A 22100-nucleotide genomic window follows, 5' to 3' on the forward strand; every position below is an offset into this window, starting at 1 on the left:
GTAGCGAACTTTGAACAGCAGAGAGTGGCAGCACTGTTTTTAGATTATAGTGAATTTTAAATCACAGTGAAGACTGATCACATAGCACAGACTGAACTCCCCAATTTCTTAGTTTTCCAGATTAAGCCATAATGATGACAATTTTACTGTTAACTATTTCCAATGAACTTTTTTTTCCCAATTTTTGGCTTAAAGAAAGATTCACAATTTTACTTGTAACTAGCACTGAGTTGTTAAAAGCAACTCAAAATAACACTAAGGGAACTTTATTTGGACCATAATGGGGCCAGACAAAGCAAGTACAACAGTGCAATGAATCCAACCTGCACTACTGATCTGATGCTGCATGTAAACTTGTCTTGTTATGATCAGTCACAGAAAAAGTTTTTGTACTGCAACAATCCTGCTTTGGCTACTTAAAACAACCTGCAGCATGTGTTACAGACAAGCTCCAAAAACATCGTGACACATAGCAGCCAATCGTATGCTCAGCTATTAAAAAGACACTAAAGTGAATGAATAAATCAGTTTCGACTCATTAGGTATTTTGTCAAAACTGTATTTTCATTATAGTAATCATGATAAGAGGTTGGTTACTAGGTGAGAAAATGAAGGCCAACTTTCCATTAAAAAAATTCATGCTGAAATCATAGCACGGGTACGTCAGTGTGACATCACAAATTTCAAAGCATTCTTTCCATATTTGGGCCATTGTGGAACAAAAAGAACTTCTTGAAACTTTGAAACTTGCTAAGTTCAGTCTTTCCGAATACAATATACCCTACATTTTTATTGATGAAAAATTAACTAAAGACAAAAAGAAGCCATCAAAATCCATGACGTCATGGCAAGCTGGTGCGGATCCTCAAGGCAGCATTGCCACCCATCTTAAATTCTTGTGTCTTGTCTGGCCTTGCCAAAGCTCCTCTCATGGTAACAGTTTCTTTATTGATATTGCAGAAAGGTAATCTTACCAATACAGCTAAAATATTTTTCTCTTAAGTGTCTCTAACTCTTTTCACACCAAGGACGGGTCTAACTGATACAAGTGTTTTCTTCAATATCCTCATCCATGGATTTCCTTTCACCTTGTGGGGTCTCATGAGGGATATCTCACACCGTACTCTTGGCACAAAGGAACGACAACACAGTAGTGCAAACGATCACAAGGGCATTTATTGCACCTTTCATATTGCCTGCTAGCCGAGTTGCTATCCACAAAACATGCCGATGGGCGCGCGACAAATCTAGAAGTCCGACTCACCGCGACCGGAAGCGAGCGAATATGTTCGCCCCATGGTGGATCCCAACGCCTGGTCGTTCGCGTGTACAATCACGCGAATCGTGGCGCGTTCGAAGGCGGCCACGCGAGGCGGTCTCGCAGATGCATCGGTCGGCGCGCACGCGGGAGTCGTCCCCCGCTACGCGCCGACCCGCCGGGAAAGAGGGCCGCTGCACGTGCGGCACGGCACGTCTCGTCCGCTTCCGGAACCCAAAGAGAGCAAGCGCCTTCCTTTCGGCGCCCAAGTAACCTCGCGGCGTTAGCCGCGCACCACTAGCGCCATCTCTCGCACTGCGCCTGTACCACTCGGACCGCCGCGTGTGCGGCGAAGCCGCACTACAGGAGACGCGCTATGCGGGAAAAACATCAGGGGAGGCGCGAAGGTCGCGCATCCCCACATCCTACAAGCACCATAGAGACGTTGCAGTCATTCTATCATTTTGATGTGAACGCTGCACTACTAGATGGTGCCAGCTTCCCAGAAAACAAAATTATTGTGGGTGTGGTTGGCGGAAACTTTGTGGAAATGGTGGAGTTTTAAGAATGGCAGCACAGAGTTGGGCAGCTGCAGCAACGATGGCCACCTTTTTCAATGCCGGAATCGTTGTGTTCTTGGACATTCCTTCACCTCAAGTAAACAATTAGACTGGGAAAACTCTATAGAGGTGTGTTCAGACCTTCAACTACTTAAGCAGTTAATACTGATGCTTGCTAGGAAGAATTTGCATTTCTGGCGGCCTGTCTCGCGTAGAAATGGCTCAACAAAAACACTTTGCCACTGGTGCCTCTGTGACTTTTCTCACGGCGCCAGCAATGAGGCATTACAAGGAAGACAAAAAGCATGCCCGACTTCTGCTCCCAAGAAAAGTAAAACTTCATCCAGTCTGTGTCTATGGCCTTACCAATCTGCATTTCAAAAACATGAAAAAATTGATAGCAAATAGCAAATACCAAATGAACTTCCGATATTGCAATAATGAAACCTGTTCACAATGAATGAATCAGTCGTTAAAAATTGAGCAAGCTTCGGCAGTTTTTAGAGAAAAAAACATCGGCATGAAATAGGTTAAAGCAGGGCAGGCAGGCACTATGACTCGATAACCACGTATCTGTGTCCTCCCTTCTAGCAGCAGCATTTCAATTCAAAAGGAGGCAACCAGAACGAGAGAAAAACTGACAATGCCATCTTACAGAAATGGAATGCAAAAATCTAGAGAAAGAATTTTGGCACCTCTACAACAGCATATTATTGTTATCACACAAATTGGAAGACACATGGATCACTTCTCTTTTGGTTGGTTTTTCATTTCAGATATTCAGCAAATTATGGATACTATGCTGCTATAGAAGAATGAAAGGAAGTTTTGTTTCAAAGTGAACAACGGAGTCAATGTGTGTTGCTGACAAATAAGCTTAACCATGACATTGTGTAAAGTTGGCGTCCATTTGAAATGTGGACTTACTTAATAGGTACTGACGGGTTTAACAATCGGTTTATTGCTCAATGATGTGCTTCTTTAGTAAGCACTTTGGTAATCGCATGTGATGCTGCGACTGCTCCAAGGCAAAAAAAAGCAAGAACAAAAACCTATTCCGAGGGGTGGGCAGCACAACCCGGACAAAGGAAGTAGATGATACGAGTGCTCGTATTGTCTCCTTCCTTTGTCCTTCGTCCGGGTTGCGCTGCCCACCCCGAGGAACATGTTCAGTTACCAACTCGCACAGCTTGCTGGGTTAATTAAGAACAAAAATTAACAAATAGACAAAGATGACCATCACTATGTACACTCAAGATGGAATCAAATGCTAAGTTAGCAGTGTGCTGTTTCTGAAAATGTTACTGAGGGGCAGCTGACATGCGTTTTTCTACTTGCAAATCTCTATTGCTTCCAAAATTTTCCTACTTTGTCCATTACGTTCCCTGCACACAACCTGTTTGTGCGGGTGAGCAGCCGCAATCTCTGCAAGGCCAAGTGTCCCAAATCTTTAGCTGTGCAGTGATAGTTGTGCTCTGCAAGCCTCACATTAAGGCATCTGCCCGTGTGCCCAATATATACCTTGTCACAGGTCAGTGGAACCAAATAAACTACTCTTTCTGTGCAAGTGACATAGGGGTTTCTGTGCTTGATTGGGCAGAGATTTTTTTTCCCCCACTGACCTTTTTGCACAGCTCTGACTATTGCAGAGGTGCCGAAAACACCACAGCAACGCCAGCCATTCTACCTATCTTTCGCAGATTGTGGGAAACTGTGCATGTATAAGGCATGACCACCACCTTGTCTTTACAGTTTCTATTACTGCATGTGGCTCCGCCTGCTTTTTTTTTTTTTACTTTTTCAGTAAGCCTTCTGCTACTGAAACCAGGAGCTTCGAGGGGCACCCAGCATGCATGATGTGTAAGCTACAGAGTAATGAGATCCCTTTGCAGAGAACAGTTTCATTTTTAAAGGAAAATTCTTTGTACTTGTTAACAGCAGACAAAGAAGGCGGCTTCGCTGCAATTCCGAAAGGCCTGTATGAATTGAAGGCTTTGGGGGCTGTCCGTATTGCCTTTCATAATTGCCCTGATGTTTCTCGGGAAAATGTAAAGAACGCAATGAAGCTGTGCAGGGAGCTTAAACTGGAACACCTTGGGAAGTCCATTAGTGCTAGAAGAAAGCTAACTCTAGAATTATTTTTTGGTGCAAAAACGCACAATCCCTAGTGCCCACTGTGAGTAATAATCTCAGACAGGAACATGGCAAAAATGTCTCGCCAACTTCTTACAAGAAAAACTTCATCTTTTAACCATCGATGACCTTTCCTTGTTCATAACTTGGAACAGAAAATTGGCTTTTTAAAGGATCTAATCAAGTATAACGAAGAATTTTTAACCTTCTGTGTAGATATTAAAGATTTATAATACAGTATCCCACAAAACCTAATGATGAGCGTTAGCGAGTGTATTGATGAGCACGGAATTATGAAATTTCAAAACAATGCCGGTCTTTACAGCAGCAAGATTCAGGAACTTCTCTCAATTTACTTGCATTCCACTTTTGCCGAATGCGGAGGCAACGTATACATCAAGAGCAATGACATTTACATTGGTTCTTGCACTACGGCTGTGCTGTGTGACCTTTATCTCGTGGCACGTGACAGGAAACTAAAGAACACTTTTGATAGTAAGCAAGCAAGAACTTTCAGATATGCGAATAATATTTTAGTGATTTTATATAGTGAAAAATGATTTTGAATTCAACCACTAGACCGAAAAAGAAGAGACTGAAGTAGAAAGAGCAGCACTTATGGGATGAAAGAGTCTAGAACGAGCTTTGTCTTCTGTAAGTGTCCAACATTTACTGTATTTTTCCATGTATAACCCACCACCGCATATAACCCGCACCTGCTAATTACGATAGCCCAGTGTTGTGATCGGGTGTTCACGGCACAAAACCAGTAACTTATGGAGAATGCAACAATGGTAAACAAGCCAACGCCTTCGTCAGAGCCCGTTCCAACTACGGACTCTGCGCCAATTCCCGACGGACAGTTGGACACCACCAAACAGGTTTGGGAAATTTGCAAGAGGACATTTCTTCAGACGGCCTCATAGTGCCCATCTCTCCCATCAAGGAACTGTGTTTCCTTCTTTTCCTGTTTGTGAACATTGACGTACGTGTTTTGCAAGAAGCTCCTTGGTGGGAAACGGCTACAAAGCTCCGGATTGGTGGGGGTGATGTCACCCGTCTCCTGACACCAGATTGGAGGAAGGTGAAGGGGGTGACGGAGGTGTTATAAGATGACACGGGCACTTGGTAATCAGGAATTGGCAGCTACATCTTGAACTTGAACACCTTTTCTGCATCGTTTCTCATTCTTGTACAAAAAGTTAATACAAGCCTGTGTCTTAAAATGTCCTGGATGTCAGGCTTAGCCCCACATTTCTTACTTCACCACGGTGCATTAAGTTCCCATATTATCGGACCCTTGCTGCAACACCGGAAAGAAAATTTAGAAGAAAGAACAAATCTGCGCATATAACCCACAGAAATACCTGCACACAATGCTAAAATCTTTGCAAAAAAGTCTCTGTTCGTAGATGCACGACTTGTACATATTGAATCTTTGGTCAGTGGATCTCCCCCTTCCTCCTTCGGCAATGCTGATTAAGCTGGATTAACACAACGGACATGATCAAGGAAGTACCAGTCATGTGACATGCGACGTAGATCAGATCACTTCACAGCTAGCATTTGCACAACAAAGGATGACAGTGCGGACCGAGCAGCCATTACATGGGTAATGGCGATGGAACAAACGCAACTGAGCCATATCGCAAAGTGCTCTGCGTAGACCAAGGGAGCACCGCAGGCACGGGTGCCATACTTATGATCAAGTTATACACAATCTGCAAGCTTCAATACCAATTTGCTCTATTGTATGAAAGCTTTATCATCAGCCTCTGCTGCACTAGGACGGCTGTTGAGCACAGCTCATCGTAATCCAAGTTCTAGTTTGCCGACTCCACGTGCACTATTCATTACTATTAAATGCAAAATGGCAATCCGTAAAGAGGAGGAGAATGGGCGACAATGGAGGGGAGAGGGCAGCTTTAACACGCAAGAATGGGGAGAGGATGGGGGTTCCCTATGAGATAACTAAACTAAACGGTGGAGAACCTGGCCTTAGGGTGTGGCTTCAAGGTTAAATTTAGAACCCACACGGGCCGTGAAGCCACACTTCAAGGCAAAATTCGCATATAACCCGCACCCCTACTTTACTGTTAAATTTTTTTCATTTTTTGTTGCGAGTTATACATGCAAAAATATAGTACAACATTGAATAGATGGCTCAGTGTATAGCCGCTTCGCTTCTTGGTCTTCAACAACATGGTGCTGTGACCAGGATTAATACTGTATACCGTTGAAGACCCCTGACAACGAAGCAAGCCTGTTGAAGAGGCGGAGGATGCCAAAGATTAATGTCGCAATGCAGCAGTAGTCGCAACACTGTAGTGGACCAGCTGTTTTGTGCTATATCCCACACAATGCCTCACCACGGGACAAGTCAAACAAAAGTGTGGCACCATCAGAGCTTCCTTGACACAATTTTTCCTATTGTAAGAAGCCAACAAACACTGACACCAAGGACAACACAGGGGAAATTACTTGTGCTTGCACAAGCAATTTCCCCTGTATTGTCCTCGGTGTCAATGTTTGTCAGCTTCTTATGATATGACTAATAAAAATCGGGCCCCTCGGTTAACCCCCTTTCTTCTCGTTTATTACATAACGAGGGTCTTGAATCTGGCAGCACTGATGCCTTCAGGTAGCATGTGTGGGTTTATTGACCGGTTGCCTTCCCTCAAAAAGATCACGTTCTCGTGACGCCTGCAGCAGAAAGGATGTTCCACGTCCGCTGCCAAGGTCTGTGAGTGGTGGCGCTGGTTAACACTCCCAGTGTTCTACTAGAAAACATGAATACCCAGGAAAGTGGATGGGGAAACAGCGCCGCGGTAGCTCAATTGATAGAGCATCGCACGCGAAATGCAAAGGTTGTGGGATCCTTCCCCACCTGCAACAAGTTGTTTCTTCATCCACTTTCATTTCCATTAATTCATCGTTTCTTTATTTCATTTATCAAGCACAAGTAATTTCCTCTGTGTTGTCCTTGGTCATGCATACCTTTACTTCACCTTCAAACTCGTTGTTGTGTTTGTCATCCTGAACACCATCCCCGTGGGCACCACGACTATTTGTCACCTGCAAATACATATAAATCTACAATCTATATACATGATAAACACGAAACACGAACTGGTAAAAAGGATAAACAATCACATATGCACTGACGCAAATGCAGAATCCTGTCACACCAAATTAAATTAATCCAAGATAGAAATCCAACTTAACCTTCACTTTTGGAATATCAGGAACTGAACAAGAAAACAAATACAAAGAAAATTATTCTATTTACAAAGTGAGCAGCAAGCCTTAACACAAGCCACTGCATTTCATGCACATTCTTTGAAAGGAAATACCGAGTTTCGCATGGATAATAGTGTGGATAAAGTGTCAGGTGTACACAACTCCTCCTGCTAAACTGCTGGCTCAGCTCCGCTCAAATCCTTTTGCATATAATTAAGTTCAATAGTACTGCCTTTGTGGGCATTACTTGCCCTCCAGTCTCAGCCACCATAAATCTGAAATGGGTGTTGTTTGCGGTGACTACACATAAAACATGTGAATTCCACTGGAACGAAACGGTTGCACCATGTATCATGGTTATGGTGAACACCAGTTTTTGTGTTGCCATTCCATAGCATTAAATTGCACCATTCCATTGCAGTAAAATAGAAAATTTTTCAGCAGCATCACTGCAAACAATGCCCACTTTGAATTTATTGTGGATGTAACTGGTAAGCAATGCTTGCATATGTGGTAATAAGCTAACCTTACATAAAGTGGTATCTCCATGCAAAACTTAAGCAGAGATGTTTAACCTGATAAGGCATATACCTAACGCTCCTATTTATGGAACACTCAGTATTTTGAGTCAGAAATGTTTAACAACATGTACAAATCATGTAGCACTAATGCTTGGTGAATCTTATTGCTTGATAAAACATTAAAAGGTTAAGTCTGAATGTATGTGCTACTTTTCCGTCCTATATCTCAGTTGTATTAATGTATTAAGCATACTATTGTTCTTATTTAATTCTACCAATGTGACCGATATGCCGCAGAATGAACAAAGCAGCAAGCGCTTACCACAACAAAAATCAAGTTAATAAAGAGAAACGAACACAAAACTGCTGCAGCAATTGGATGCAACTGTCTCCCATGTTGTGCATGTTTATGGTAGTTTTGTTACAGGTGCATGAGCACACCCCAATATATCCATGTACACACACAATGTATCCACATACACAGATCATGAATGCCATGTATAGTTGTTTGACAGCCAAGCCATACAGCTTGAAAAGAACTGCAGCTTAGAAGAACTCGTTCCATAGAACTCGGTGCACTCATGAATTTCAAGCTACACGTCTAGCCAGTACAGCGTTTTGCAGCATCTGTGGTCGGTACACTTTTACTCATGGGTGTACGAGCAAAGCTACGCACCTTCTTTATTTTCCAAATCAAAATGCAATGACAATATACCTGTCTACAACCACATTAGCACAGAAAGCAATGACCAATGAATTAAACAGAAATTACAACACTGTCTCAGAGGATTTATGTTTTGCTTCTACCTTTGTCAATGTCAACTTGTCAATGTCAAAGACTAATTAAGCTCTAACCTTTTAAGAATATAACAATAAGTTTCTGAATTTGTTTTTTAGGCATTGCAATGGCAAATGAGGCAGGGAATCTCCTGCCATCATTTAAGAAATAGAGCTTACCTGCGTTTCTAGGTTCGACACATTCACCACACAATACTTCATATTCATACAAAAAAGTATGAGGTACAGAAAATACAAAGAATTTCGCTCATTACATCCAATATCTGTATATACATCTGTATATACATGATATACATATACATATCTGTATATACACAAGCTCTGTTGGTAACATTATTTTCACTGCCAGTCTATGCTCACAATGGGAGCTATAAAGGGGAGTTATTTTGCTAACGTAGCAAATTATCATCCATCATGTTATATGACCAATAGGATGCAGAACTATAAAAAGGAATGCAACAAGCACATACATTAACCAAACACAAGTGGCATACTCATTGCACACAGTGCATGGATAAGATGTTCAAAAATTCTTTAAGGGGATCCTGGTAATGATTTGGACAAATTTTGTGGACACGTAGGGTACAGCTACAGTAAAACATTCGCGCCACAATTTAAGTGAATCATCTCATATTAAGAGAGCTACGGACAATGACAAGTTATCCTCCTCCATAGCCATGCTTTTTATCTTCAACTCGTGTGCTGAGTGATAGGGGCAGGGGCGTAGCCGGGGGGTGGGGGGGGGTGCTTATGAAGCTTCAGCCCCCCCTACCCCCCCCCCCCAATTTTTCCGTGCTGTCCATGCACCGTTGACCACGCTGAAAATCATTCTAGATTTTGTCTAGAATGTCTTTTTCCCGCTTGAAAAGACATTTCACCGCGAACATTGCGAACTCAGCTGGATTTCATGGCAATGCCCATGCACCGGAAGTCACATAACACAAGCAGCCCCATCAGAGCCCAAAGTTTCAAGAGCGTTTTGATGGAGAACGGGCTTGCCGTGGAATCGCGCGGAGGTCGTGGAATCTACAGAGCACATGGATGTCAATTCCAAAACTATATGAGTATAAAGTTCTCAAACTTTTGATGTGAAAGGTGCATTGACATTTCCAAAGTTGTGCTTTAGATATTCAATCGCAAAAGTTTGTGGGTTTAATGTTGTTATAAACATTTGACGCCAAAGGTGCATTGACTTTCCTAGTCTTAGATCGGAACATACAAAGAGACAAGCCAAATTAACCCGCTATCAGACAAGTTGACAAAGAACGCAGCAAGGTCCGATGAGAAGAAGTGTTGTGGTGGTTCATCTGTGCCGTCATGTCACATAAAAAAATATCAACATTTTTTTTCAATTACGCCAAAGCATCCATGTCAAGACACTAAAGCCAGCCAGGGTAATCTTGTTCTTATTTATTTTTTCTACTTTGACATTTATTCACGAGCACACATTGAGCCTCTTCAATTTTTTTTATTCTCGCTACCCATGGGCTGCCAGAGCCAGCCAGAGGGCATGCGTTTTTCTCGTGTTGCCCCAACCACGTTATGGCGCGCTTCGGTGCGCGTTTAGTTTTCTCTGGTCGAGTGGATTTTCGCCAGGCAGAGTTTTGGACGCCTTCTGGCTGGCAGACGAGAAAATGAAACAATGGTCGCTCACCGCCATCAGTGCGAGGACTCGATGGATTGCACCGCGTTCGCTTGAGCACAACCTCTCCAGAAAGTCTTGTCTCACCGGTGTAGGATACCAAGCACTATGCGTATGGTTCTCGGTGGACTAAGTGTCTCACATTTTCTTCGATGTTCATTCGGTGGCCACATTAAGTACCCAAAGTAGGCATTGGATTGTGGCCAACATACTTTTCTTTGCGTTTTTTTTTTTCATTTCAGTGCCCCCGCCCACAGAAGGAAGGACAAAAAAATACATTGTTTCAGCGCAGCGAATTGTCGCATGGTGAAAGTTTGATTTTGTTACTTCTTTTGAGGAAAGTAATCAGCCATGGGATGCTTCAGTTGCCAGATATTCCTATTATATTATTGCGATAGTAATTATATGGACACTCCAGGCGCATTCCTGCTGTCGGCGTCGCCTTCATGTTTTGTATGAAGTCCAAGGGCCATAACATCGTGACCGCGCGCCGCATGCTGTATGTGTGAATGAAAGCGAGAGGGGGGGGAATGGGTGAGCCAACGATGGTGGCTCAGTCTTGTGTGCACAAAGGAAAAAAGCGGGCAGCAAGCGCGCCACCCTCCATCGCACGCGATACATCGGGGGGAGTGGATGGAATGGAGGCGGGATCTAGGATTCTGTGAATCTGTGATTGGGCAACATGTTTACTTGCCTTGTTTGACGCATTATATACAGTGAATTTTTCTTAGATATGTAGATTTATTGGAGACTTACACGTATATTTAAATATCTTGTTGTGAGGTTTTGTGTATACGGGCAGTGAACTTTCTTTCTAGTGACACATTCTTGCTCTTTATCAAGCATTTGTATATTCCATTGTATCTTCGCATTTCTAATGAACGAGGGCAAGTAAAGTGAAGGTGAGCCTACCAACCCCGCGCAATAATGGTTCAGTTCATTATCTACGAGACATGCGTGTAGCACACAGGAATCTCTCCGTTACAAAAGTGACACGCAGGTGTGAGGGTAAATGTTCGTTAATGCCGTCATAAACTGGAGTGAACACGGTTGCATGACGTAATGGACGCTTCAGAAGTTGAGCAGCATGGTGCCGTGAGGTTTCTGACAGCTGAAGGTATTTCCCAAAACAATATTAGTCGCTGTATGGCTGCCGTGTACGTAGAACATTACATTTCATTGGCCACTGTAAAGCGTTGAATCAAACGGTTGAAAGAAGGACGTGAAAGTTGCAAAGACAATCCAAGACCAGACCAAAGCCATCATGCAATCACCCCCAACAAAATTGCAAAGGTTGATGAGCTTGATGAGACTAGAATGGAGAATAAGCATCGATGAACTGGCAGAGCGTGTGAACATCAGTCACGGTTCAGTTCACACCATAATTCATGAACATCTCGGTTATCGGCTCTTGTGTGCACAATGGATGCCCAAGATTTTGAACCACTGACAGAAGACAGAGCGGTTCTGCACTGCCTTGACTCATTTGATCCGGTATCACAATTAGGGTGACGACTTCTTGTCTGCAATTGTGATTGGAGACGAACCATGGTCCTACTACTACAAGCCTGAAACACGACGGCAAAGCTTACAGTGGGAACATTCAAATTTACCACCCCCCAAAGAAAGCAACGGCCGTCATTTCCACTAAAAAAGTGTTGCTGACTTTTTTTTTTTTTCGTTTGCCAGGGGCCATTACTGATAGAATTTGCTAAACCCAGAGAGACTATCAATCATTTCCGATATTGTGAAACGCCGTATCGGCTGCGTGTCACATTCAAGAACCAACGATGTGGAAAATTTACGGATGAGGTTATCTTATTCCACGACCTGGCTATGGTGTTAGGCTGCTAAGCACGAGGTCGCGGGATTGAATCCCGGCCACGGCGGCTGCATTTTGATGGGGGTGAAATGCGAAAACACCTGTGCACTTAGATTTAGGTGCAGGTTAAAGAACCCCAGGTGGTCGGAATTTCCAGAGTCCTCCACTACGGCGTGTCTCATAATCAGAAAGTGGTTTTGACATGTAAAACCCCCATAATTTAATTTTTAATTGTTCCACGACAATGCCCTTCCCTACGTCGCTGATGTGGTTAACACAAAACTGGCAAAGTTCAAGTGGGAAACGCTGCAACATCCGCCATACAGCTGAGACCTGTCGCCTTGCGACTTCCACATTTTGGGACAAATTAAAGAACAGCTCAAGGGAAACAGATTCGTGTCAGACAATGATGTGAAAGAGTCAGATGCCGACTTTTTGAAGCAGCAACCCAAGGAGTTTTATGAGACGGCAATCACGCGACTCGTTAGTCAATGGGACACATGTCTAAATGCTTATGGATTACTTTTAAATAAAGTACCCCATTTGTCATATATTAACATTGGCTCACTTTCATTTGACTCGCCTCGCATATTTTGCAGAACGGCTTTATATAAGTGCTCTCTGTTGGGACAATAATTTCGGTGCAATTACTCCCGATACAGAACCGGTGACAGCTGCTCCTGCGTAATACATTGGAATAAATGACAGCGTCATTGAGATTTTTCACTGCCCGTTGCATATGTACAAAAATGTAAACAAGGTTCTTGAATGACAAAGTTTCATTAACATATTTGCCCTCAACTTCATTTCATGGCCTTTACATTTTTCATATCAGTGGCATGCACTGCTTTGCTGGTTTCGAACTGATCTAGTTCTAAAGTTCTTGTAATATTTTTTTTTTACTTATTAAATAGACAAAAACATGGAAGCATTGATATCAGTTATTTTGGGCCCAATTTTTGGCACATATGAGTATATTTTTTTGAGAAAATACATATATTACTTGTTTTGACAGTGCGTAGTGTTCAAGAATTCGTTTGCAGCATCTTTGGCAATGGCAACTCAGTTATTATAGATGTATTTGATCCCTCAACAAATTGCTTAAGAGGAAGCTTTAGCTCGGGCCCAACTCCTACGCGACCTATTCAAATACATGTAAAATGCAGAAACGCTTTTCTGAGATAACCCCTGGATTGCTTTTAATTAAATTTGTTGCATTTGAGAAAGAAAGTTAAATTTTAGTATCTGTTGGAAGCGGAATTTAGATTTAGGGCCTGAATTTTGTTTAAGATATTTTGAAAAAGTCGAAAGTGTGAAAAAAATAGAAGCACAATGTTTACAAACTAATAGCTCTGCATCAAGAACAGATATCGCGGTTCTGTAAACGGCATCTATTATAAGAGTCAAAGCGGAAAAATTTCGTACGTCAATTTGTATCTTACGTGAATTGGTTACGTGGTGTACAAGGGTTCTGCAAAAGCCGTATTTCCAAATACTAAATTTTTTGAGATTCATGTGTAACATCAATTTTGTCTGCTGTAGATGTACTATTACATGCTATTCACAGAATTATGATATTATTCTTCATTGCTGAGTTACAGAGTTTTAAATGTGATAGTTTCGTTCTCTGAAAATTCGTGATTTTTGCCAATTTTTAATAAATAATTGACAACCTAAATGAGAAATTCGAAACCAGAAGTCAGCAGAATTTAAGTTTTTCTTTTAAATGCAACAAACCTCGTCAAATTTGGTGCAGTGGTTGCAGAGAAAAACGAATTCACCTTCTACATGTATTTAGATAGCAGCGACCGCGCTAAGGCGTCCTGCTAAAGAGGAGGCCAAGCTGTAACTTCAGAAGGACCAATCCTAGCAACTTAGTACGTTTGTACAAAATTCTCAAAACCATTTCAGGGTCCCTTTAAGTATGCAGTCAAATCTCAATACAATGAACCTTGATTTAACAAAATTCATGATGTAACTAACTAGGTTTATTTCCCGATCTTAGTTCCATTGAAAACTGTGTAATTTTTTTTCGATTTAAGGAAGGAATTTCGTGACACAGTTTCTTTAACAATGTTTTCAACCATTTTAAGCATGTACTTGGAGCTTGTATGGCTGGTAAATTTAGCGAAAAAAATACTATAAAAATGTCGGCCGAAGAATAAGTCATTTGCAAGCATCCTTCTGCATCAAAAGTTCCACCAGCAAAAACACCGTCGAAGCACATGCTCTCGTACACAGTACGCAGGAAATAGCATTGCACCAGTTGTTGCATAACAACTTGCAGTGGCTGCAGGGCATACAGCAGCTCAGAGCGCTCGAAGAAACGTGAGAACCGATGATTTCTTCAGTGCAAGGTGGGTGGGGAAGGGGCGAGCGCATGGTAACATGATCAAGCAAGCACTAGAGGGGGCAAAGGAGGTGCGCCTATCCACCCTCTCCCCCTATTGCATGTGTCTCCTCTTCTTTATCCTTACTGTAGCAGGTCACATGCCGTATGAGGTAATCTTCAGCAAGTGCAAAAGCCAAGCTGAGATGGTTGGTGGCTTCATACGCATTTTGTTCCCATGTGTCTAGTGTTGGTGGTCGCGTAATCTCAAGTTTCCGGGGCAGAATGCGAAGCATTCGCTCGTGTTGCGGCAGGAAGTGTTCCTTGTCATTGAGCGATCTTTGCCTAAGCGTGCATGACATTGATAAAGCTATTGATTACACTGACTGACACTGATACACTGATAAAGCTATTGATTACACTGATTAAGCTAAAGCTAAAACTTCGTGTAGTTGTATCTTTCCTATCACAATCAATGCTCCGCCTTTCTCGCAATACTGCAACCTCTTCTTTTTCTCAGAACAAACATGCATATCTTTTTGCACTTTCGTTTCTAATTTGAGGGCACCATCTGATGATGGCTGCGGGCACTAAGCGCGGTCAACCATAGCATCCAAGATTTACGGTGCCACGCTACACAACACGCTAGTATTGGATGCCGTGAGCCATGCCAATGCATTGCTTGAAGAGCGATATGCACCGTGTGCACTGCCCCTTATAATCACGTTACTATCACCTGACCTTCTTTTGATTTGTCTAAAAGTGGTTACTGACAAGATACTACTCACCAGGAATGTTCTGGGAATTTGTAAAATGATTTCCACTACTGAACATCTAAAACCTCAAATGAACTAAGTTCATGATTTAATGAAGTTTTTCACTGCAAGTAGTTCTTTATATCCAGAGTCGACAGTATTTGCATATCTTGTTTACTGAGAGAAGTCGTTGTTGGCACAAGATAATGTTAAGTAAATTGTGGCACAGTTTGCTAATAAAGGTTAACTTCGTACTTAGCAGTGATTGTGGTTGTGACAGTTCTGTGTATCTATAGACTTTGAAAGGGATAATGATCAGTGGAATTACGATTATTAGTGCCACAGCAGAATAGTATGTATGAGCATGCTATATACTCACCCTTTTCCATTTATGCAGTTCTTTGTCAATCTTGTACTTATCTTGATATGAACACTCTAGGAGTTGCTCCAGTTCATCAATCTTCTTCCTATAAAACAAAAATGGGAGAGGCTATTACAAGACTGCTTCAAGACCTTCCATGCGAGATATTTAAATTGTCCCAAAGCACTCAGGTCATCTAGTAACACAAGTAATAAATCACTGGGCCACATGCATGATTCCACTGTCCCTTGCAGGCATGTAGGACAAACAGGAAGTGGACAATGTCCACTCTGCCTGTCCTAAGACACCGAATGACATACTTTCCTTTTTACGTTATCAATATAGGGCCCCTCACCAGGTCTGGCCATTTTGAGCTGACAAGCGCAGAGCATACATTGCGTGATAATGATCCTGTCTGCAAAGTATTACATTGCTACGTGCCGCGGAAAGATCTGAAATTTCAAACCGAACACTGTTTTTCCTTCTCCTCGTGGCCGCCGCGCTCCAAGCCGGAGGATGACGTACTTGCGTCCCTGCGCCTACGTACTCAAGTCCGCAGTGCGACGTTGCTTGTGGCGACATGTGACTTCGAGAATTATTCAAGGCACCATCTGTTATTTGTGTGATCTGTTGCTTGAATTGACGACTTGAAGTTTAGAGAAATGATTAAACACACGAACGGAATGTCTGCGTATTTTTTGCTTTACTTCACACTTGCGTAGGCTCTCCATCGCAGATCGCTTTCAAGATAGGAGCAGCACGTTCCTGCCTAGGCAGCAGCTGCCAGAATAGAACGCCTCTCCTGTTTACGCCAGTCCCTCACGCAAGTTTCGGGAACTCTGAATGCCCGTTATGCAGCCTGGTTTCCACCCGTCTCTGCACACGTGATCGATTCCCTTTAATTGCAGCATCGTGATGAATACTCGGCATGTCTTCGCAGTCGGCACTTCCCACTTCCATGCTGATAAAGCAAACGCAGAATATGGGAAGATGGATGGTGGACTAACCGTCTAATTACTAGAAGACTAATTACTAGAAGGAACTCTGGCAATAGTGTCTATGGGAGCTGCAATGGGAGTGGTTGTACCAGCATGGGAATTACGGGAAGTACATGGATTTGCCTAAACTTCATCTTTCTGGCTTATAACGGCTTCGTGACTTTGTAAACTTCTCATTTTCAACGTAACAAATTAAATAAATGTTATTAAATTTGTCCGACGGCAGGATTCGAACACAGGACATCTAGTGCAGAAGTCTGATATTGAAAGCATTAAGCCACGGTCGCATGCATCGACAAGCGATGTGACATGCCCTTATGAATTCACCGTGGGCAGCCAGTGCCTCAACAAGCACAATCGTTGCAATTAATAGCGATTGCGCGTGTTCGCAACGTCGTCTGCACTTCGAAGAAGAAACTCTATGGACTAGCCTAAGCATATGAACTACAGCCCATGGAGGAAGCAATGGCAGCTAGGCTCGAAGCGTGTACGAGGCAGCCATTTTGAAATGCCGATGGCGATATGGTAACACAGATTTAGGGTCATACTCGACTCTACCGTACACACAATTTTTGGACCAGTTCTATCGGGAAAAAAGTGCGCATTACATCCAAGGACAAGGCCAGCCAGATCGTCTGTTCCATGCCTGCAGTGGAACCAGTGGGCCAGCCGGATCGCCAATGCTTAGTGCGAGCGTGAGCCGTTCGGGCAACCAGCTGTTCCTGCTCTGCGTGACCTTCCTTCTCGATTACGAACAGACGCTACCAACTTAACTGTTCAAACACTCGATTACAATTGGTGGAGGTGCGGGGTATTCAAGAACACCCACAAACTGGAACTCCGGTCTCGGACTCTGCCTCCCGTCATGCCTGCCTCTCCCCAGCCGACGTCGCCGCCACCCTCCGTGGCCTGCTCTGGCGCTGTCCTGCAACGCCATCCAGCGGTTTTCAGCGGTGCGGATGAGCAGGACGTCAATGACTGGTTGTCTACATACGAACAGGTGAGCTTGCACAAGATGGGACGATACCGCCAAGGTAAATGCCGTCATCTTCTACCTTGTGGGAGTGGCTCACCTGTGGTTTAAAAATCACGAAGCCGACTTTCAGTCCTGGTCTGCGTTCAAGGCCAGTTTCGCTGAAGTTTTCGGTCGCCCCGCCGTCCACAAGTTGTGTGCCGAGCAGCGGTTACGAGAGCGAGCACAACAACCCGGTGAAACATTCACCTGTTACATCGAAGAGGTTCTCGACCTGTGCAAACGTGTGAATGCTTCTATGTCCGAAAATGAGAAATTGAAGCACATTTTGAACGGCATCGCCGATGACATTTTTCAAATGTTGATCGCCAAGAGTCCGCGCACCATAGCAGAGCTCATAAACTTGTGCCAAAGCTACGACGAGTTGAGAAGGCAGCGCGATTTGACCAGGCGCCCCTCAGTGGCTGACGAGGCCCTCTCTTCCATGATCGTCCTCCCTGATCGCTCCCCCCTGCTCACACAAATCCAAGCTTTCGTGCGGGAGGAAATTGCACGTCAGCTCTCTCTAATGCCCTTTGCTGAGCTACCCCAACAGCAGCCACTGCCATCACAGCCTCCTACACAGCTCACCCCTACGCTCTGGCGGGTTATTGAAGAGCAAGTTGCCGAGGCCCTACCTATGCAGCATCAGCAGTACCCTGTCGCAGCGCCACTTACGCATCCGTCACCGCGCAGCCTCAAGTTGCCGAGGCTCTACCAATGCAGCATCAGCTGTACCCTGTCCACATCTTGTGTTATGCATCCGTCGCCGCGCAGCCTCCTCGTCAACCACTCGTTGCGCTACATCCAAGGCCGCTACCACCCGTTCGTCATCCCGTTCATGGACCTGCTCCTGCGTTTGCTAATCCTTGGCGCACACAAGACAACAGGCCCACATGTTATGCCTGCAGTATTCCCGGCCATGTGGCACGACTCTGCCGCCGCCGCATGTTGCACTCTGATGGGTTCATGCAGTCGCCTCCCTACGCCGACGTGCAACCTTTTCATGGCACTTATCTTAGTCGGCAGTCAAACAGGCCACCAGCCGAGCGCTCGGTCCTTACACGTCGTTCGCCTTCTCCGCGTCACCGCTCGTTATCCCCTATGCATCGGCACCCTTCACTCACGCAAGAGGAAAACTAAGCGCCGCAGTTCAGGAGGCAAGAACTGCGTCGCCATCGATCTCTACAAGTCCTCCATTGTCGCCTTCGAACGTTGTCGACCTTACTGTGGACGGCCTCCCCACCGTTGCGCTAATTGATACTGGAGCAGCCGTGTCTGTCCTAAACGAACGCCTCTCTCGCGCCTTACGAAAAGTTACGACGCCACTTTCTGGGTTTTCTCTTTGCACAGCAAGCGCCCAGCCAGTGCAGCCTTCAGCAGCATGCACAGCTAGAGTTGTTAATCAGGGCGTTCTCTATATTGTGGAGTTTGTGGTTCTTCAGTCCTGCTCTCAGGACGTGATACTTGTGTGGGACTTTCTTTCGCGAAATAACGCCGTCATCGATTGTGCACGTGCTGAAGTCGAATTATCGCCTCTGTGTGACATACCCCTCGTCGGCACCACATCTCTTCCCACTAAGCTAGACCTTCGGTAAGACATCGCCATACCGCCGTACTCGTCTGCCGTTGTTCCCGTCTTCTGTGGCGCTGTCTCTGAAGGCACTGTCCTCTTCACTCCTTCGGAACTCTTCATAACCCGCAAAGACGTTCCCCTCCCTTTCGCCATGCTTGACATTTCAGCTGGTCTCAGCGCCATCGTTGTCTGCAATCTGCTTCCTACAGCCCTGACGGCTCTTTGTGGTGAAGCACTTGGCCATGTTCAGCCTCTTGATGACATGTTTATAACCGAGGTGCCGGATGCTTCGTATACAGAGCTCACTGACTTCTGTACACTTTCCACTTCTGCTCCGCCATCACCTGACTTATTCGCACCTTTCATTGCCGATGACCTTACTTCCGAGCAGCACTCCCAGCTTCTTCACCTGCTTGCCCAGTTCCGTTCTTCTTTTGATGTCGCTCAGCCTACTCTGGGTCGCACGTCAACCGTCAGCCACCACATCGACACTGGCTCCAACGCGCCATTGCGGCAGCACCCGTACCGCGTACCCGCCAAGGAACGTCAGGTGATCAGTGAGCACGTGGACGACATGCTTCAGCGCGGTGTCATTCGACCTTCCAGTAGCCCGTGGGCATCACCGGTGGTTCTTGTCACAAAAAAAGATGGTTCTATTCGGTTCTGCGTCGATTATCGCCGTCTTAATAAGATAACGCGAAAAGACGTCTACCCTCTGCCACGCATTGACGATGCTCTGGACAGCTTGCAAGGCACTCAATTCTTCTCTTCATTGGATTTACGCTCGGGCTACTGGCATGTCCCGATGTCAGCAGTTCATCGCCCTAAAACTGCATTCATTACGCCTGATGGTTTATACGAATTTAATGTGATGCCATTTGGCCTATGCAATGCGCCTGCTACGTTTGAACGAATGATGTACAATATCTTGCGCGGTCTCAAATGGAGCACGTGTTTGTGTTACCTCAACGACATCGTTGTGTTTGCCCCTGATTTCAGCATGCATCATCTTCGCCTTAGGCAAGTATTGACGAGCTTGACCAACGCAGGCCTGCAACTGAACCTGAAAAAATGGCAGTTCGCCGTGCGCAAGCTCATGATTCCAGGCCACGTCGTATTACAAGATGGCATTTGCCCCGACCCATCAAAACTTCGCGCTGTGACAGAGTTTCCGAAACCTAAGACACTGAAAGAACTCCGCACCTTCATCGGCCTCTGTTCTTACTTCAGACGCTTTGTTCGCAATTTCGCCTCAATTATATCACCTTTGACACAACTCTTAAGTGGCGCCAACGACCTAGCCTCCTGGTCTCCTGCTTGCGACACCACGTTTGTGACCTTACGCCATCTCCTGACGTCTCCACCTATACTGCGACACTACGACCCCACCGCCCCAACTGAAGTGCATACCGATGCCAGTGGTATTGGCCTTGGCGCTGTCCTTGCGCTGCGCAAGCCTGGCTACTCCAAGTACGTCGTTGCTTACACCAGTCGTACGCTGACCAAAGCGGAACGCAATTACAGCTTCACAGAAAAAGAATGCTTTGCCATCGTTTGGGCACTCGGAAAGTTTCACCCTTATTTATATGGCAGGCCTTTCCATGTCGTTACTGACCATCACACGCCCTTTGTTGGTTATCCTCTTTAAAAGACCCGTCTGGACGCCTTGCCCGCTGGGCTCTGCGCTTTCAAGAATACGATATACATGTCATCTACCGCTCAGGTCGCAAGCACACTGACGCCGAAGCTCTGTACCACTCTCCGCTGCCAGCCGACACGGCCTCCCTCTCCACCATTAAAGCGGTATCCTCGGTCGACATCACCACCTGCGCATCAGAACAGCACAAAGATCCTTGGATGGCCTCTCTTCTGGATCTCCTTTCTGGCTCGCCTGCATCTCCCATCTCCCGCTCCCTGCGTCGCCAGGCTGCCCACTTTGCTGTCCGGGATAACCTCTTGTATCGACGCAACTACCAGCCCGATGGTCGCAAGTGGCTCTTGGTTATCCCTAAGACTTTGCGTTCTGACATGTGCGCGTCTTTCCATACTGACCCACAATGTGCACATGCAGGCAGTTTGAAGATGTATGACCGCCTGCGGCAACGTTACTACTGGCGAGGAATGTTTACTTTTGTCCAAAAGTTTGTCCGCTCGTGCCCGCAATGCCAACGCCGCAAATCTCCGCCTCATCCAGCCCACGGTTTATTACAGCCGCTTCCGTGCCCTGCTCGTGCCTTCGACCGTGTAGGAATTGACCTGTACAGGCCGCTACCGCTAACACCCGCTGGCAAACGATGGATTATTGTCGCAGTTGATCACTTTACACGCTATGCTGAAAGCGCTGCTCTACCTGCAGCGACCGCCAGTGACGTTGCATCTTTTCTGCTCCATCGTTTCATTCTTCGTCATGGTCCACCTCGGGAGCTGCCGTGTGTTTTTGTCGCAAGTGGTTGAAGCACTGCTTGCTCAATGCCGCATAGTTCACCGGACCACCACGGCGTACCATCCTCAAACTAACAGGCTTACAGAGCGTTTCAATCGCACCCTAGGTGATATGCTCGCCATGTACGTTTCATCGGAGCATACAAACTGGGACATCATCCTCCCATTTGTCACGTACGCATATAATACGGCTGCACAAAGTACTACAGGATTTTCTCCATACTTTCTTCTTTACGGTCGTGATCCTTCCCATACCATCGATACGGTTTTGCCTTATACACCAGACGCGTCAGAGTGTGCTCCCGTTTCAGCCGTCGCACGATACGCCGAGGAATGCCGTCAATTAGCCCGAAAGTTCACCTCCGCCGATCAACAACGACAAAAAGCCAATCGTGATGGCTACGCTACGAATTCGAACTTCGCTCTCGGCACACTTGTCTTGCTGTCCGTGCCTGCTACCACGCCTGGACTTTCGACAAAAATTCAATCGCAGTATGATGGACCATACCGCATCGTCGAACGCACCTCTCCGTTCAACTACGTCATAGAGCTGCTTACACCAACATCCGACAAGCGCCGCCGTGGACGGGATGTTCACGTTCACCGCCTGAAACAATTCTATGACCTGCTCGTCTCCACGTCGTAAGTCGCCA

The 22100-nt window shown here is 45.2% G+C and overlaps 1 protein-coding gene across 5 annotated transcripts in view; it reads right to left on the reverse strand.

Moving 5' to 3' along the window:
• LOC135906148 (uncharacterized) overlaps positions 1–22100 on the reverse strand; it is a 281677-nt gene that overhangs the window by 217958 nt on the left and 41619 nt on the right. For all 5 annotated transcript variants that reach the window (XM_070524112.1, XM_070524105.1, XM_070524086.1 and 2 more), the window contains 2 exons: positions 15438–15525; positions 6949–7026 (listed from right to left, as the gene is read on the reverse strand). In XM_070524112.1, the coding sequence (XP_070380213.1) occupies positions 6949–7026; positions 15438–15525 (166 nt within the window). The remainder of the gene's footprint in view (positions 1–6948; positions 7027–15437; positions 15526–22100) is intronic.

The sequence above is a fragment of the Dermacentor albipictus genome, chromosome 1 (assembly GCF_038994185.2).
Source record: "Dermacentor albipictus isolate Rhodes 1998 colony chromosome 1, USDA_Dalb.pri_finalv2, whole genome shotgun sequence".
In the NCBI taxonomy this organism is placed as follows: Eukaryota; Metazoa; Arthropoda; class Arachnida; order Ixodida; family Ixodidae; genus Dermacentor; species Dermacentor albipictus.